Source organism: Lepidochelys olivacea (genome assembly GCF_965140295.1).
Source record: "Lepidochelys olivacea isolate rLepOli2 genome assembly, chromosome: 9".
NCBI classification, from domain to species: Eukaryota; Metazoa; Chordata; order Testudines; family Cheloniidae; genus Lepidochelys; species Lepidochelys olivacea.
The window spans coordinates 24,203,129-24,221,180 of NC_140419.1; the positions used below are offsets into that span (position 1 = coordinate 24,203,129).

General features: G+C 43.7%; 1 protein-coding gene across 6 annotated transcripts in view; it reads left to right on the forward strand.

Annotated features, from left to right (window-relative positions):
* The window catches only part of VEPH1 (ventricular zone expressed PH domain containing 1), a 177,712-nt gene that overhangs the window by 145,692 nt on the left and 13,968 nt on the right, over positions 1 to 18,052 (forward strand). For 5 of the 6 annotated variants that reach the window (XM_084638164.1, XM_084638167.1, XM_084638162.1 and 2 more), the window contains 2 exons: positions 1,126 to 1,262; positions 7,235 to 9,307. In XM_084638164.1, the coding sequence (XP_084494290.1) occupies positions 1,126 to 1,262; positions 7,235 to 7,471 (374 nt within the window). In that variant the 3' untranslated portion in view covers positions 7,472 to 9,307. Of the gene's footprint in view, positions 1 to 1,125; positions 1,263 to 7,234; positions 9,308 to 18,052 lie in introns of those variants that run through there. The other variant, XM_084638166.1, reaches the window with a different exon arrangement.

Sequence of the window (18,052 nt, forward strand, 5' to 3'; positions counted from 1 at the left end):
TGAATAAACCAATAGGGTTCTCTTAAAAATGTAAGGGTAGGCAGTGACTTGAACTACATAAGCAGTAGAGGAAGTGAGTAGCAAACAACTCTTTCCCCCCCCCCCCCAAAAGCAAGAAGGCAGCAGAGAAAGAACTGTGTTTTGGATGTGTTTGACTCAGTCTCCTGGCTTCTAGCTCATGTACCACCCTTTCATCAGGATTGTGCCTAATATATTTTTGGATTGGGATTTTATAAGGGACCTAAGGAAGATAGGAGCTAATGTCCAATGGGGTTTAGGTACCTAACTCCCTTAGGTCCCTTTGAAAATCCTAGTCCTGGCTTTTCATTGTCTCTGTGGAAATGACTCTAAAAATAAAAATGATTTGGATTTAATAGTGAATGTTATCCTTTGTGAGGGTTTTCAATTCATCCTATAGAATTCTATAGCAGGAATATAACCCTAGAAAGTTATCTTCCATCAGATTCCATGGGACTTTTCCATAAGATGTGAGTGGGCCAGTGCAGGTAGCATTTCTCACGTCAGACTCCAAGCATTTTTAAACTGATCTTTTAAATACATGTTATGTGAAGATGTAATTTGGGGGGAGTTAAATACTGTTGGTGGTAAATGACAGTGTTTTAGTTGGAGAAAACAGAGTGCATAGGTGTCATTTGGGGGAGAAGAGGGCAAAGATCAATCATACAGGGTCATGAGTTTGCTTTGGTCATTCTGGGTGCATCTTGGTGGATTATTTTTTGGTTATTCTGTTAAGCATATGCTTCGTTGTACAATATTATGAATAAGTATTGTGAGGTTGGATAATAAGTTGGGTAGAAATAGGAAGTGGGGAGGATGAATATACAGTAGTAAGAGTTAGGAGAAGAAAAGATGAAGGGAAGAGGGAACTATATAGATCATCTACGCTATGAGACCTACTACACAAAATGGATCCTTCATGAGTAGGGGACTGTAACACCTTTCTTCAGTGATGGCTGAATATTTTGAGGCAGAGGGGAAATGTGGTCTTGTGGTTTATACAGCAACATTGCAAAACTGATTTTTGGTTTGGAGAACAAATTGTGCTTCCTTCTGAGATAAGAGAGAGGAAATGAATAACTTCCTCATTATATCTTTCCTCACTAGTTGTAAATCAAGATGGACAACCTCTGATTGAAGGCAAGCTGAAAGAAAAGCAAGTTAGATGGAAGTTTATCAAAAGGTGGAAAACTCGCTATTTCACTCTCGCTGGCAATCAGCTTCTGTTTCGCAAAGGAAAATCTGTAAGTTAGAAGAACATCAGTTTGGTTTGCTCATTTCCCTCCCCAGCATTACCCTCTCCCTTGGGCTTTTCAAGACTATGATTATTCTATCTTCTCCTCACACTACATTGTTAACTTCAGCCAATGGTTTGCTGGCTAAGCTTGTCTAAGCTGTTGAAGGGCTTATGCCTCTTCCTGTGGAGACAAAGGGTGGGCTATTCAAAGACCCTCAGCTTTGGCCTAATGCTCTTCTTTTTGAAGTCAGTGGCAACAGAGTTAGGCAAAGGTTGAGCACTTTTGAAAATCCCACCCTGCATACTTAGGGTTTCAGATAAAAAGATGCAGCTCCTATTGGCTTCAATGGAAGTCTCACCCATGTGACACAGGTAGCTTGCGCCCACCAACTCTTAAAATCTTTTCACATTCCCTTAGTTGGTGACCTATGGCTAAAAGTGCCTCCGAAGGTGAAGGTTTAATTTAGTGCCAGGCTATTGTGTCACTAATCCACCTATGCCTTAAGAAATTGCACTGAGTTATAAAAAAAAAAGAAGAAAAAACCTAAATGCCTTTCAGACCTGGTTAGCGATTCTTAATTTTGTTGTTCAAGTAAATGTATGGATAAGCAACAGTGAAACTGAAGTCTGCATAGGTTAAAAAGCAACCATTTGCAAAAAGCCTGGAATACAACAGCAAGGAAAGTATTAATTACATCTTAAAAAGAAAAGGAGTACTTGTGGCACCTTAGAGACTAACCAACTTATTTGAGCATGAGCTTTCGTGAGCTACAGTGAGCTGTAGCTCACGAAAGCTCATGCTCAAATAAATTGGTTAGTCTCTAAGGTGCCACAAGTACTCCTTTTCTTTTTGCGAATACAGACTAACATGGCTGTTACTCTGAAACTTGTAATTACATCTTAGATTCTCAAAAGCGATCAGTGATTTTTGTGTGCCAAACTTGACAGACTTTAGAGGGGTTTGATTTTTCACAGGACAGGTGCTCAGCACTTTCTGAAAATCAGGGCCCTCTAAAATATTTCAAGCTGGGTACCCAAAACAAAATCACTATTCTCTTTTTTAAAAAATAAAATAAAATAAAACATGGGCTATTTCTCTTGTTTAACTGAATAATCCATACTGACATTATAGCATTCGAATCATCACCAGAAAGGAAATACAAAGTATTGCTGAAAGTAGGATACTAATGTAAGAGTTCTCTGTTTCTCCCAATAAAGGGCTAAATTCTGCTCTCACTTGTCCCAGTGTATAATCCAGAATATCTATTCTGAAATTTCAGTGGATTTATACCAGAAGAAGAGAGAGAGAAATTTGGCCTAGTGTAGCTAACACTGCAAAATTAATTTCAGTGCTTCTTATTTATTAGACACTCTGAATGGAAAATTACTTTCTTCAGCCATTAGCAATTGGCATTACCAAATACTATGCAAAATGGTCTTTTTTGTTTAGTGTCAGGAACACTTCCAGAGAAGTTCCAAGATAACAGCAGCCTCTTATCAGAACATGGCTGAAATTTTGACCCTAAAGCTTAATTTTGCTTCTAAAGAACTTTTATTACCATCTATAAACAAAATCAAGCACTCTAAACTCTAAAATGGCTGCTTAGTCCCTTCCTTTCATGGAGGTAGTACAAAGTTGTCCATGATGCACTTACGCCTTTCTTGGGCAAATGCAGTCCATCAGAGGCTTATTCATAAAAGAACATCTCCCTGCACTTCTACTGATTTCCTAATGTGTTGGTTGGGTTTTTAAAGACAAATTAATCTGTACTTTTAAAACCAGTCTATTTTACTATTGGTTGGTGTTTACTTTTTAAAATTTGCCAGAATAATTGTCAACTTCTTCACAAGTTGATTGGCCTATAAAAAATCTATGTGATGTAATGGGAGTTAATTAGATGCCCTACACTAATAAAGCAACAGGCACATCAGAATGCCTCTAATTCCCATGGGATGTGATTATTGGATGAAAATCAGTCCCCTAAGATTGTTTTACTGCTGCTCTCTTTTGTTAATGCAAGAAATGTATATTGTTTCTCAGGCAGAGGAAGGTGGCAGATCAAGTTGTTGAATATCAGTTTCTTCTCAGCTATATATTTCATACAGATTAATTTACTTCTTTTTAACTGGTAAAATAAAAAATTTTGAGCTGTTTTAACTGTTTGTAATGGTAATGCACAGTACTAGACAGGTTTAAGGTACAGTAGTTGCATTCAGGCAAGCGTATTTTTCAAGTATTTGTGTTATATCCTGTTACTTTTACATTGTTGCTGAAATTAGAGCTAGCCAAAGGTACTGGATTGATATCCCTAGAGACTCAAGGCCTGTCTTTAACCTCAGCATGGGTACAGCATGAGGAATGGCATTGAAAGCTTCCCTGCGCAGCCTCACCAGTGTGGCTCAACTCAATTCTGGAAAGGCTATCTCTAGAGAGAGAATAGGTATTGCAGACTTTTATAGTTGTCCCCTGACTGCAAGGGTATCTATAATAGTGTTGGGCAAATAGAATATAATTGGCTGACTAGCATGAGTGTTAGCCATATTTGGGGAGCTGGATGTTTTGGAATGTCTAAGTATTTGACTGCATGCACCTGAAAGTGGGGTTGGAGGTAGAGACAGACGTTACAAGGATATATAAGTTTCATGAGAGTGTTTCAGGTAACTGATGTCTGAGTTAAGACTCTCAAAGCCAGCTGGTGCTGGATGCATCATGAAATGCATCATGAACCAAAGGACTAGGAAGGGGGTGGTCTGGCTATGCTGTTGGTGTCCACCCTAAGTAGGGTGACCAGACAGCAAGTGTGAAAAATCAGGATGGGGGTGGGGGGTAATAGGAGCCTATGTAAGAAAAAGACCCCAAAATCGGGACTGTCCCTTTAAAATTGGGACATCTGGTCACCCTAACCCTAAGAGGTAGGAGATCTCATGCCCCAAAGCTAGATCTGGCAGTGTATGACACTGTTTTGTATGTTGTTCGCACAATGGGAACAACCAACAGATGTGAACAGTCTTATCCTGTTACTTAGCACTGTGCATTTTGTGGAAAACACCAGTTTCATTCCCACTGCTTGGAGATAGGGGAGAAACACACAGAAAAGGTGCTGTTTTAGTAATGCATCTTTGCGTAGATGGTCTGCTCATGGAGAATGCACGCTACATAGCACCCATCAAACTGTAGTGCTGAGCCTGAGATTTTTTTTTAAACAGAAATGAACATCAGCACTGGTGAAATAGCTAATGAGCTGATAGGCACATCTGCAGTTGTGAGGACTGGCCTAACTACATGACTTGACAAGCTACCAATACCCAGATTTAGTCTGTCTTTTTCATTTTAGAAATCTTTTACATTTGAATACAAAATCATTCCAAATAAAAATTTTAAAATAGGAGAAAATAAAGATTTTGGTGGGATTTTCACCACCCCACACAGTGAGGGTTCCAGTCCTGCAAACCCTCCAAGTCTGTATGTCCATGGAGTCAATGGGCCTTCCCAGATCAGATCATCAAGGTGATCTACGCATCAGTTTAAAATAGAGTATATACTATTAAGCTGCGCAGTCACAGGTAATGGCTAGTTAAGTCAGTTTTAGGTATCCATGTCCAGCTGTATGTGGTATTTATTTCTAGTTATTTGAACTGGAAGGTATTTGTATCTGGTTTAGTACTAAAATCCTACCCCACCCCCGCTTTCTCTTGAATTGTTAAACAAGGAATAGTATTATGTGGATGTTCTCCATTTACCTCACTGTGGATTTGAAAATATAAACCAAACACAGAAGAAGTATTGTGAAATGGCCAGCTGGCTGTGCCTGGATATTCCTGTAGGCCTGTCACTACCCTTTCCCCTTTAAAATTAACCATGCTAACAATATTTGCTCTGTGCAAGCAATTATGTGGCCAGTGGGTGAAAGGGAGGCAAAGAAAAGCCAAAATCTGAGAAGCACAAATGCATTGCTCTCCATGTCCATGAAAACTACAGTGGGTCCTATATACAAAAATCTGCCTGAGGTACTAAAACCCAACTCTCCTTAGTAACGTGAGGTCACATCTAGTGTTAATGTGTAGCTTATAATGAGAACAAAAGCTAGTTTGTATAGATAAACTTGGATGTTCAAGCCCTTGGATTTGAACTCCCACAAGGTTCATGGGTGTTCAGATCCAGGCTTTCGTTTCAGGTCTATCACTGGTGTGCCTTGCCTGGGACACCATGGAAAAATGGATGATTCATCTCCACAGTCTTTAGTCCCAGTGTGGTGCCTGAGTAAATTCCATGGTGTGACAAAGTTCCTGCTCTACCTTGGTGGGTCTTGCGCTTATTGGCTGATTTGCTCGCCTTGGAGCTTCACGGCAGCCCTCAGCTTGGCCGTTTTTCTGAACCCACAGTCCAGGTCGACTCCTCCTGTGTCTGACCAGGAGTTGGGAGGATTTGGGGGGAACCCGGGCCCGCCCTCTACTCCAGTTTCCAGCCCAGGGCCCTGTGGAATGCAGCTGTCTCGAGTGCCTCCTGGAACAGCTGTGCGACAGCTACAACCCCCTGGGCTACTTCCCCATGGCCTCCTCCCAACACCTTCTTTATCCTCACCACAATGGATACCCCCTGGTCTGATTCCACACCCTTTAAAGGGTCTACATAGAGGGTACAGCCATTCTGCCTGTCACTGCCCCCTGGCCATTCAGAGAGAATTAATGGTGCTCATTGCAACATTAACCCCTGTGCACCAGCCTCTACCTGACTAGAAGAAGGGATGAAGTTCAGGCAGTGGCAATACAGCTCCGCAGTGAGCCATGCTTTGGTGGTTGAGGAACAGGCACTCCATGCTGATGTCACATCTCTTGGGTTGGGGGCTAGATTCCTTGTCAGAAGGCCACAATCCCTGCCTATTCCATGAGCTTGCAAATCCCTCATCCCTGAGAGGATGCTAGCTAGGAATCTCCATGCCCTCCTGCAGGTTTTTCCATCAGTTAAGATAACTTATCCCTCCCTACCTTATTTTCCCTACTTATAAAATGGTGCTACTATTTCATTGACCTATTCATATGTATACAACAAACATATTCAGGGCTTTGTGAACTGTACAATCCTTAAACATATTCATATAAATCTGCCCCCCTATGTGTGGAAACAGTCATGGTCAACCTTAATAAAATTATTGGGGAAATTTATTTCCAACATTTTGCAAAAATATTTACAACACCCAACCTCACAGGCATGATTGAGAGATGAACCAAATTAATGTACATGCATCCGACGAAGTGGGTATTCACCCACGAAAGCTTATGCTCCAATACATCTGTTAGTCTATAATGTGCCACAGGACTCTTTGCTTCTGAACCAATTAATGTTTGCAAAGTGCATTGAATGTATAAAGAACCACTGGCAGTCTCAGCAGAGAGAATGGCTGAATAGAGAGCTCAGCAACTGAACATGCGTAGAGCCTTTGCTCCTCTTGGTCCCTCCAGGGCACAGTGAGGCACATCCACAGGCAGTGTAGGGAAGTGTGCACTGTTGCTGTCTGGGCTGTGAATTCATGGAGCACTTCAGTTTCCCGGTGTGTCATTCAGGCACCTTTCACAACCATTAACATTGGGAGATGGGATTGGGAGGGGGCATTATCACAATCCTATATTGGTGGAGGATGTCAACCCTTTGCAAAAGGGTGGGAGTAACATGTGCCAATGCTAAGGTAGGAAAGCTCATGGGCTACTGTGCGATCCTTGCACAAGTAGCCTTAACTGGATTAGTTACATGATTGAGGCAGGATTTTCTAAGGGAATGTGGCACCCAAATCCTGTTGAAATTCAATGGGAGTTAGGAACCGAACTCCTTTAGGCTTCTTTGCAAATCCCAGCCTCAGTGCTCCCCAAAGTGAGTAAGGGTTGCACAGCCTAAAGCTATGGATGTAGCTACTTTGTAGGATCAACAAAAGTTTTCCCTCTGAACTGACTGTTGTGCTCCATCCCCCACCTCCTGTGTTTCAGAAAGATGATCCAGACGACTGCCCCATTGAACTCAGTAAGGTACAGAGTGTAAAAGTTGTGGCCAAGAAGCGCAGGGACCGCAGCCTTCCTCGGGCCTTTGAAATCTTCACCAACAATAAGACCTATGTTTTCAAGGCCAAAGACGAGAAGAATGCTGAAGAGTGGCTTCAGTGCATCAATGTAGCTGTAGCACAAGCTAAAGAAAGGGAAAGCAGAGAGGCAACCACGTATCTGTAAAACTGTCAGCCTGTCTAACCCTGAGCTTTTGCATCTGGCTTTGAAATGCAAAGGTACTCAGCCTGTTTATCACAGAACCAAACAAAGTGATAAGAAACAAACCTGATTAGTGGGAGTAGTCCCTGTGGATTCAGTGGTTTTAGCTACTGCTGGGAACGCTCAAGTGAGTAATGGCTGCAAGATCAGGCCCCTAGACAATTACCATTGGCAACAAAGTAGCTCAAAGCAACTCAACTCATTGCTATAAAGTGAGTATCTTTCCAAAGATGACTTTAGTTTAGAGCTAATATGGTGAAAGAGGCTCCTTTTGAACATACATCTAATTTACATAGCAAATTCTATATTTTGCAGCATGTTTTATTGTTAGATGATATTGGTAACAAATGATATTGAGAAACTAATCTGACAGACACTAGTGTTAGGAGGCTTATTCCTTCACCCACGTACTTCCCTGGTCCTTCTTGCATGAACAGAGAGCAACAATACCCGAAGTCCAAAGGTGCAAACAATTCGATGTTTATTGGGGTGAACTTCCAGCAAGCATGATTCCAGTTTCCTTCCTTAGTGTCCCCCTTCCCAGCTCTGACACCACAGAGCCTTACACCTGTGTCCCTGTTCCCATTCCTGCCCTTAGCCAAACATGATTCCAATTTCCCCTCCCCCATTCTGTGTTCCCATTTTCCCCCCTTAGCAAAACATGATTCCAATTTCCCCACCCCCATTCCCTGTTCCCATTTCCCCCCCCCACATACTTCCTGATTGACTGCAGGCTATATAGTAAAACTTGAGTTCTACTTAGCTATCCTTAACCAATCATTTTCCTCAAATTTAACTAACCAATCCTAACATATTGTAACATGATTATTTAACCAATTATATCCCACCACCTTAATTAGTTTACACCCAGCAAAATTAATTATACAGCAGACAGAAACAATCACAGAACCAGACAGAGATTATACAGAAAAACAATAGGGAAATGGGGACTACAGTGATAGAACAACAAAGAAATGAGGATTTCACATCCCAGCTATTGATAAGTGAGTTCTTGCCAGACAGGATGCTATCAAACTAAGTTTCCTTTTACATCTTCTAGGCACTTCCCTTTCTCTGGAGGTGATAGGCATTATCAGGAGAGGATTGTATGCCTAACAGCCCAATAGCACCTTATTTCAATGTGACTAGTTTGGAATGTGACGATGTGACCATTTGCTTCCCAGCTTATGGCTGCCTCTGCTGCTTAGCCAGAGGTGTTAGCCTAAGAACAGGGCCTCAGACTGTCACAGTAAGAGAAGAACCTTACACCAGCAGACAGTGATTTTGATTCTCTTTCTTTCTTTTATACCTCTACGACTAGCTAAGTGATAAGAATACACCTAAATTCTTAGAGTATAGGCCTTTACAGACAGGCCTGAATATCTATATCCTAACAACTGGTACACAAAAACTGGCCTGTATCACTATTTTTAGCATGAGTGTGTGTATATATATATATATATATACACACACACATTTTCTTCACATTGTTACATAAGCAGCTAATCTAGAATGTTAACCCCTCCAAAGTAAAGCAGTTTATGTAATAAAATTCAGCATTCCAAGCTCTTTTTGCCTATCCTTTTAAGGTGACTTGATACAGGCTGAAGTGTATATATGTGATTATATTGTGGTGGTGGTGGTAGTATCTCATTTTACCCTTTTGCTAAAAGCAACAAACGAAAACCTCTTCCAGACAGTAACATTTGCAGAGAGATTTCAAAGCCCAGTTGTTTCCAAAAAGGCCATTTTCATGTGGAAAAAAGTTTCAAATAAAACATTTTGGTCTGCTTTAATCATTATTCTCTGAAAAGATTTGTGTCTTTGGTTTGATGAGAGAAAGGGTCCATAGTGTATTTTTGAATGTTTCTTGCAAATGCAAAGACAGTACAAAGCCAGAAAAACATTCAGCTTTGCAAAGGATCCTTTATTTTATGTGGCTTCTAATAGGTCAATGTTTGGCCAGTTTGTTTAGGTTTCAAATCATAGGCATGGCCTGAGGAGAAATTGGGTAAATGCTAAGGTGCAATTCAGGCTATTTTGATAGAGTAGTACTTGAGTGATTTCAATTTCAGAGATCAATATGCTAAGAGAAAAACTGAAGATAAGGTGAAAACAGTCTATGAACACACTGCTGTGTCAATTGAGAATATGAAGAACTATAAGGCCCTAAAGGATCAAACCAATGACCTGGAAAATAAATTTAGATTAAAATATATTGGGCCTAACTTATCACTGGTGCATTTTCATGGAAGCCAATGGAGTTGCTCCCAGGATGGCCTACTGGGTTCATGATAGTCCCCAAAGGCTTGGAGATAGGACAAGATTAAATACTTTCTTTCCAGTAGATTATAAAGGTGTTGGAGATGGATTACTATAATTCCTTCTTCAGTGTATCATGGAGGTTGGCATCCCTAGAAAGCCCAGTTCGACAACAGTGTTGAAGACCAATAGTGAAGGTTCTGTGAACATAGGCTGTACGTAACCTGCTCTGAGTCAGATACTATGTTCTTTACCTGCTGCTGTAAACTAGCACTGAACACACCATTACTTGTGAGTTTCGTAAACCTATTTTCAGCTGTCACCATTGAGTCTAATACTTGCACAACTGACTTTTCTTGCAATGGGTGATAAAGTTGAAATTAGCACAGAAATCTGAACCTAGAGGCTGATTTTCAGAGATACCAAGTACTCACAGCTCTTTTGATTTCCGTTGGAGTTCTAGGCAATCAGCAACTTTGAGCATGAGTCCCTAGCTAGAGCTTAAAAATGTTATTCTGTCTGGATTTAAGTCCTCTGACATCTTGGAATAAATGTGCTTTGATAGTTGGAGTGAGGATAAAAGTATGAACCTGGAAAACAAACTGCTTTTATCCTTAGACCTCTCTATCGAGGCCAGGATGATTCTTTTTTTCTTTTCCCATCATCTTGCTGCAATGTGTTGGAGGATCAGAAGGCTGGCTGTATCTCAGCAAAGAATATGAGAGATTCATTGGGGATTTTAGCCACATAGGGCATTTTATTTTTCTTAATATCTGTTTTCTAAATGTTACTGCCACAGCATTTATTTACCAGGGTTCCTAGGCCAGATTTGCAAAGCAGCCTCTAAAACTGCTTTGCAAAATCTGCCTATATTTACAAATACATATGCATATGCAAATTACAATTTGCATACAAAACCAGGTAATTGTGCAGACAGCTGCCTATTTGCATGTGCAAGTTCTCTTTTGTGCACAAACATTTAGTGGGAGCAATAGCCGTGGCTCTTCACTTATGAGTATTTCCATTTATATTATCACCTATTAGTAAATGTTTATATAGCATATTATAAATTCAAGTGCTAACTGGTGGTGGTTTGATTTGTAAATTCACCAACACTCTGTATTTCCTTTTATTGCTGGGGCTGTGTGACCCTTTCTCATGGAGGCCAGAACCAAAAGCCACTTTGTTAGCCCTTTGTGTCAGCAAGAGAGAACTTTACTGGAGCTTGAATTGTGTGTTAGCTCCCTCACGCACCAGTCAGTCAGCCTTACCACCAAAGTCCTTGAAACTCTGCCAATCTTAAGCTTTGGTTTCAGGTTATATTCAGTGAACCCCAGTTCCCGAATCTTCTGGAAGTGCGTTCCTCTGCAATATCCAGCTCCTATCACAAGACACTCACAGAAATTACCAAGTCTGCTGTCTCCAAAGAGTCAGAATACACACTAGTTTGGTGGCTCATCTGAGGGGGTGTATACCTTGCTTTAGTATAATAGCACTGAGATGAATTTATAATGAAACAAGACTAATTGTATTAAGAAAGACCAGAGATTTAAGTGATACTAAGCAGAGATAATAGAAACAGAAAATCATAACAAATAAACATGCTTGCTAGTGTTTAAAACTTAACAGATTACAAATCATGGCCTCAGTTCTCAGCATCCTCAACCCCCATGGTTGGAGAATCCACCTTTCACAGATTCCAACAGCTCTAGCCCCCTTTTGTCCCTTAAGAGACACACACCTTTCCCCCCTAGGTGACAGCCGGGGGGAGGAGGGGGCGGCCTGGCTTGGCCCCTTCTCCCCCTGCCCCGGAGATTGCTTTAGGGAGGCCCACTGCCACCCACGGGGAGGTCCCCAGGGTCTTCCTCATGGGGTTTGTCCATCCCCCAGCCACAAAAGAGGCACTGGGAAGGGGGTCCTCGCACCAGTCACAGACTTTTGGTCGCTCCACTGGCTGCTCCCTCTTGTTGTCTGGCAGAGAAGCTGGGTGGGTCTGGACCTCAACCCGGCCACCCGGGGCCTCAGGTGCAGTTGTCGAGTCCCTGGGGAGTCTGGCTCTCTCCTCCTGGAGGTTCCACCTCCAGGCATTCCCTTCGATCCCTCGCTCTCTCCTGTCTTCAATTGGGGTTTCTTGTCTAGGATTTTGCTCTGTCCTCAGGGGACCTGGGTCCTCCCCCTCGCTGAGTCTGAGGGATGTAGGGGTTTCCCCTCCATTCAGTGGGTTCTCCTGCCTCTTCCTGCTGGAGGGTCCCCTCCCACAGCCTCCTTTCCCCTTGGGGATGGGGCCACCGTCTGTCCCCAGGACCACAGGGTACAGCAACCCATCGACCACTGTCAAGGTTCCTCCCCCACTCTGAACTCTAGGGTACAGATGTGGGGACCTGCATGAAAAACCTCCTAAGCTTATCTTTACCAGCTTAGGTCAAAACTTCCCCAAGGTACAAAATATTACACCCTTTGTCCTTGGACTGGCCGCTACCACCACCAAACTAATACTGGTTACTGGGGAAGAGCTGTTTGGACGCATCCTTCCCCCCAAAATACTTCCCAAAACCTTGCACCCCACTTCCTGGACAAGGTTTGGTAAAAAGCCTCACCAATTTGCCTAGGTGACTACAGACCCAGACCCTTGGATCTTAAGAACAATGAACAATCCTCCCAACACTTGCACCCCCTCTTTCCTGGGAAATGTTGGATAAAAAGCCTCACCAATTTGCATAGGTGACCACAGACCCAAACCCTTGGATCTGAGAACAATGAAAAAGCATTCAGTGTTTTACAAGAAGACTTTTAATAAAAAATAGAAGTAAATAGAAATAAAGAAATCCCCCCTGTAAAATCAGGATGGTAGATATCTTACAGGGTAATTAGATTCAAAAACATAGAGAACCCCTCTAGGCAAAACCTTAAGTTACAAAAAAGATACACAGACAGAAATAGTTATTCTATTCAGCACAATTCTTTTCTCAGCCATTTAAAGAAATCATAATCTAACACATACCTAGCTAGATTACTTACTAAAAGTTCTAAGACTCCATTCCTGGTCTATCCCCGGCAGAAACCAGCATATAGACAGACACACAGACCCTTTGTTTCTCTCCCTCCTCCCAGCTTTTGAAAGTATCTTGTCTCCTCATTGGTCATTTTGGTCAGGTGCCAGCGAGGTTACCTTTAGCTTCTTAACCCTTTACAGGTGAGAGGAGCTTTCCCCTGGCCAGGAGGGATTTCAAAGGGGTTTACCCTTCCCTTTATATTTATGACAACCACCCTCACCTGTTGCCAGGCAAACCAGACCCCAACCTCCAGGGGCACCTGGGCCATAGCCAGGGCCTCAAAGCCCTGTGGATGCACTCGAGCATCATTCACACCCCAGGGATAAACCATTGTGGCTTCACCAGTCCTCTTTGAATAAGGGTGCGGGCTGAGGCCATGTCTACTAAGTCCCTCTGAGGCTTCCTCCCCACCTCCACGGGAATGGTGGCTAGTCCTCACCCCCACTTCTTCCCACAACCATTCGCCCAGCCACAAAATTTTGCTAACCCACATTCCGTTTCTGGGCAGTCCTGACATTTGTGTCTCTGCCGCTCACATTGCCAGGAGTTAAGTGTGGGAGGAGCCTGAAGACATCTTGGCAAGTGGCCAGTCAGGTGGCTGGTGGAGAGGCGAGGCCAGCAGGGCAGTTGGCGGAGAGGCACAGCAAGCGGCCAGCAGGGAGGCTGGTGGAGAGGCACAGCCAGCAGGAGAGGCAGGCAGAGAGGTGCGGCAAGCGGCCAGCAGGGCAGCTGGCAGAGAGGCACAGCGAGTGGCCAGCAGAGAGGCTGGTGGAGAGGCATGGCCAGCAGGGCAGCTGGCGGAGAGGGGTGGCAAGTGGCCAGCAGGGCAACTGCCAGAGGGGGCCGGAGCAAAGCCCCGCAGAGAGGCGCAGCAATCGGCCGTTGGGGCGATGAGCGAGTGCCCGAGCAGCAGAGCGTGTAAGGTAACTCCTTACCCCTCCCTTCCACCCATGGTGGGAGGTGAACTCTGCGGATTAATCTCTGAACTCTGGGGCTGCACTGGCCAAGGATAGCGACTGTGAGTCGGGTGCAGAGAAGGGACAGGCATGTTAAAAGATTTTTGGGTTGCTGGACTTAAGAACCTGAGGGGAAAAGGACACTGCCCAACTTACTTGGGGGCGGGTCTTTTGCTCATGGTTTATGTTTATGAACCCCAGTTGCAGTGTTTTCCCAAATTAATGCTAAGTTACTTCCCTCCTTTTATTAAAAGTTTTTGCTACACTTAGACTCTGTGCTTGCGAGAGGGGAAGTATTGCCTCTTAGAGACACCATGAGGGTGTTGTGTAATTGTCCCAGGTCACTGCGTGGAGGCTCAAGATGATTTTGTGTTGTATTGTTGAAAAGGAACCCCCTAGATATTGAACCCAGCCCTTGTTGCTGCCAACTCTGACTGGCAGAAAGGTTACACACCCATTTGTATCACTATTAAGTATTTATTGATTGTATTTCAGTAATGCCTGCAATGTGCTAAGCAGGGGCATCATTTGCTAGGACAAGGGGGGCAATTGTCCCCCCAGACCTTGGTATGCACCTCCCCCCATGACTGTCCACAGTCTATATGCTCCTTTATGTCTTCTACTTGTTGCCCTCCCTCTGCCCAACATTGTGCAGGATATACTATAATTCATATAGCGTTCTATAGGCTGACACAACTTCCCCCCGCCCGACTCTGAATTTTTCTGAAAATAAACCCCTGATGCTAGGTGCTGTTCCATACATAGAGGATGACACAGTTTCTGATCTGAATACTCATAATCTAAGAAGTCAAGCAAAACACAAAGGGTGGGAAAGGATACATTAAAATGTATACAATTTTCATATAACGGGTATGTTATACACATTGTTATATACATTGGGCCATATCCTCATCTGATGTAAATTTGTGTAGCTACATTAATCTCAGCATCTAGGACATTTTGGGTACAATTAAAATACAAATAATTTGAAGTCTTTGTAGCTATGCCAATGTATACTAACTGAAGAACAGGCCCATTGCCTTTTTCCATTTATATTTAAAGATATAGTATACACAAGCTATATTAAATTGCCCCACACTCTATCCAATGCTATGGCTGAATTTTGTCTTGGTTCAGGGGAAGATGGCAGGATGAATGTGGCCCCAAATGTGTAAATTGATACAATTTATATGTTGGAAGAAGCAAAATGACAGTAGCAGGAAAAAACAACCAAAAGGAAAATGTAAGAAGGGTTGAGATAAATAGGGCCATCTGACTTTATCTTCTTGTACCTTTCATGCCATCCTGTTGGTTGTACTTTTCCTGCCTATCATGTAATTTACACCCATTTACTTACGTGGAATTTACAGTACCACTTATATCAGCTGTGAACATGTACCAGGGTCTCTGGACTGAGAAGACTCTGTTCACTTCAGAAAGAACCTCAAGGTGGAAAGAAAAGGCAATCTGGGAAACCTCAGTTGTCTGAGAAGAAGAAGGGAACAAGGTGAGTTAGTCACTCAATGTCACAGGCCTAAATCTTTAAAGGATTTATGTGCTACCATACTAAAATACCAATCTCACAAGCATATGCTTAACTTTATTCACCTGAGAGGTCCCATTAAGGCCAAGTGACTTTTAAGTCCATGTGATTCCAAGTCCATGTGTGTAAAGTTTAGCACATGTATATGGGAATGCAGAATTAGGGTATTAGTTTCTGAATTGTGTTTTACATTAAACCTTACATTCATTCATCCAAGGAACCCAACTGAAATTTGGCAGGGCTGGATATTTTTTTAAAAAATTTATTTTTACAGAAACTACTTCTGAAAACAGTCTATTTTTCTTGCTTTTTCAGGGCTTTATAAAGTATCATTTTGATGCTATTTTTTCGGTCTGCCATCCATGTCTGTTTCATCCCTAACTTGGTGTTTCTGATTGATTGATTGATTGATTGATTGATTGATTGATTGATTGATTTTAAATAAACCATGTGGATGTGCAAACCAGGATGGAAAATCCATTTTTATCGTCAGGTGGTTTCAGCAAACTTTGTGTGAAATTGTACAACATGGCAATTACGTCTTTGCTGCACCTATTCTACAGTGGTTTTGCAATCCACCTTTTTTCTAAAGCTATCAATCATTTAAATCCATCCCTTCAATGTCAAGGAGATTGAAACAATATGTAGTTAGAGACCGCTGTTTCTGTGCCAAAAATAATTACATAAAATAAGAAGCCTAACTTTAGTTATCCTGTATTAGATTCAACCTTGGAATAAAATTAAAGGGAAATACAGCTGGCATCCTGTCCTATTTGTCCTTCTAGAAGGGGACACACAGAAATCATCATTATGATGGGAACAGGAAAATGTCAAAAAAAAACCCACAACCCCCTCGCTGCTGCAAATTTCTTACTTGAACAGGCATATAAAATGTTTTATAAAGGTTTTGATTTTAAATTTCAATATTTTAAGTAATGTTTATGCCAGAGGTGGGCTAACTACAGGCCGCGGGTCACAGCCGGCCCATGGGACCATCCTGCCCAGCCCTTGAGCTCCTGCCTGGGGAGGCTAGACCCTGGCCTGTCCCTTGCTGTCCCCTGTCCCATGCAGCATCAGCTAGCTGCGCCACCAGAGCTCTGGGCAGTGTGGCTGGCTCCTGCCGGGCCACGCAGCTGTGAGCTCCTGCTGCTCTGAGCGGCATGGTAAGGGGGAAGGGAGCAGGGGGGTTGGAAAAGGGGCAGGGGGCCCCGGGGGGCAGTCAGGGGACAGGGAGCAGGGGGCGGTTGGATGGAGCGGAGGTTCTAGTGGGGGAGGGGTGTCAGGGGATGGTGAATGGGGGGTTGGATAGGGCGTGGGAGTCCCGGGGGGCCTGTCGGGGTGGGGGTGTGGATAGGGGCTGGGGCAGTCAGAGGACAGGGAGCAGGTGGGATCCTGGGGGGGCAGTTAGGAGCGGGGGGCCCCGGGAGGGGGTGGTCGGGGGACAAGGAGCACGGGGGTTGGATGGATGGGTCAGGGATTCTGAGGGGGGCAGTCAGGGGGCGGGAAATGGGAGGAGGCAGATAGGGGCCAGGGGCCAGGCTGTTTGGGGAGGCACAGCCTTCCCTACCTGGCCCTCCATACAGTTTTGCAACCCTAAAGTTTGCCCACCCCTGGTTTATGCCCAGGTTGACACAAGCTAAACTGGGTTCATTGTTGTCCTTAAACCAGTTAATGTTTGGTGTCCGACATTGTAGTATATTTTCTGATTTAATTTGTTTTTTTCCTTTAATGGGCCCATCCCTGCTCCCAAAGAAAACAATGGCAAAACTCCCATTGACTTCAGGGGGTGGAAGATTGGGCTCATCGTGTTACTTTGGCATGTAAATGTGTATGTGGCAGCAGTGCTAGAAAATAGATTCAAATGGCCCCATTGCTTTCTACAGAACCTATGTTCCTCTCTTCCAGGAAACAATTTATCTTCTGTCTTGCACAACTCCCAATACAAAAGATGTCATTTTCTCTGGGGAGTGTAACACCGCACAATTTAACTTTTGCTGAAGTATTTTAAAACCCAAGTTATTTGTTTGAATGAGATTTTCTCCTGAAAAACCAGAGATGAGAAGTATATGGACTGTTGTCTGGGGCCTGCAGCTGAGACTTTATGGGATACCAAAACCAAGTACTGCTCGTGCCCTAAACCCACACTGCTATACAGTTAGGAGTAAAGGAGTGGGGCATTGGGTCCAACTGTCTAATAACTGGGTTCTACATCCCCGATTGCCAATCCTCTCAGTTCCTCAATCTTACTGACAGGCACAAAGAATATTATGGCACTGTACTGAGGCGGAGTGGCCTCCCTCCAAGCCAGAGGGGGAAGGGCCACTTTCTGGGTCTGGGTGGGCGGAGCCAGGCCAGTCCCACCCCTTGCACCAGAATTTGAGAGGTGGGACAGTAAGTATAAGAGTGGGGACTCAGCTAAGTTAGGCCAGAGCCAGGGAAGGAGACAGATGCCTCTCACTTGCTGCAGAACTCTGGCCCTGCTACTGAATTGGGTAGCACCCTGACTCCAGAAGAGACCGAGTCTGGAAAGGAGCCGCTGAGACTGCTGGCAGCCGAATACCCCAACAAAGCCAAGGACCCCTGCACGACAGAGCTCCCTCCCTGGACTGTGGTAGGAAGTAGCCCAGGGAAACCAGACTCTAGTCTGGTTTTGCTGTCAGTGCTCAAGTCGGCGTGTTTCAGTAGGATTCCCACTGACCCAGTGACAGGGCCCTCCACCCCTGGCAGAGCT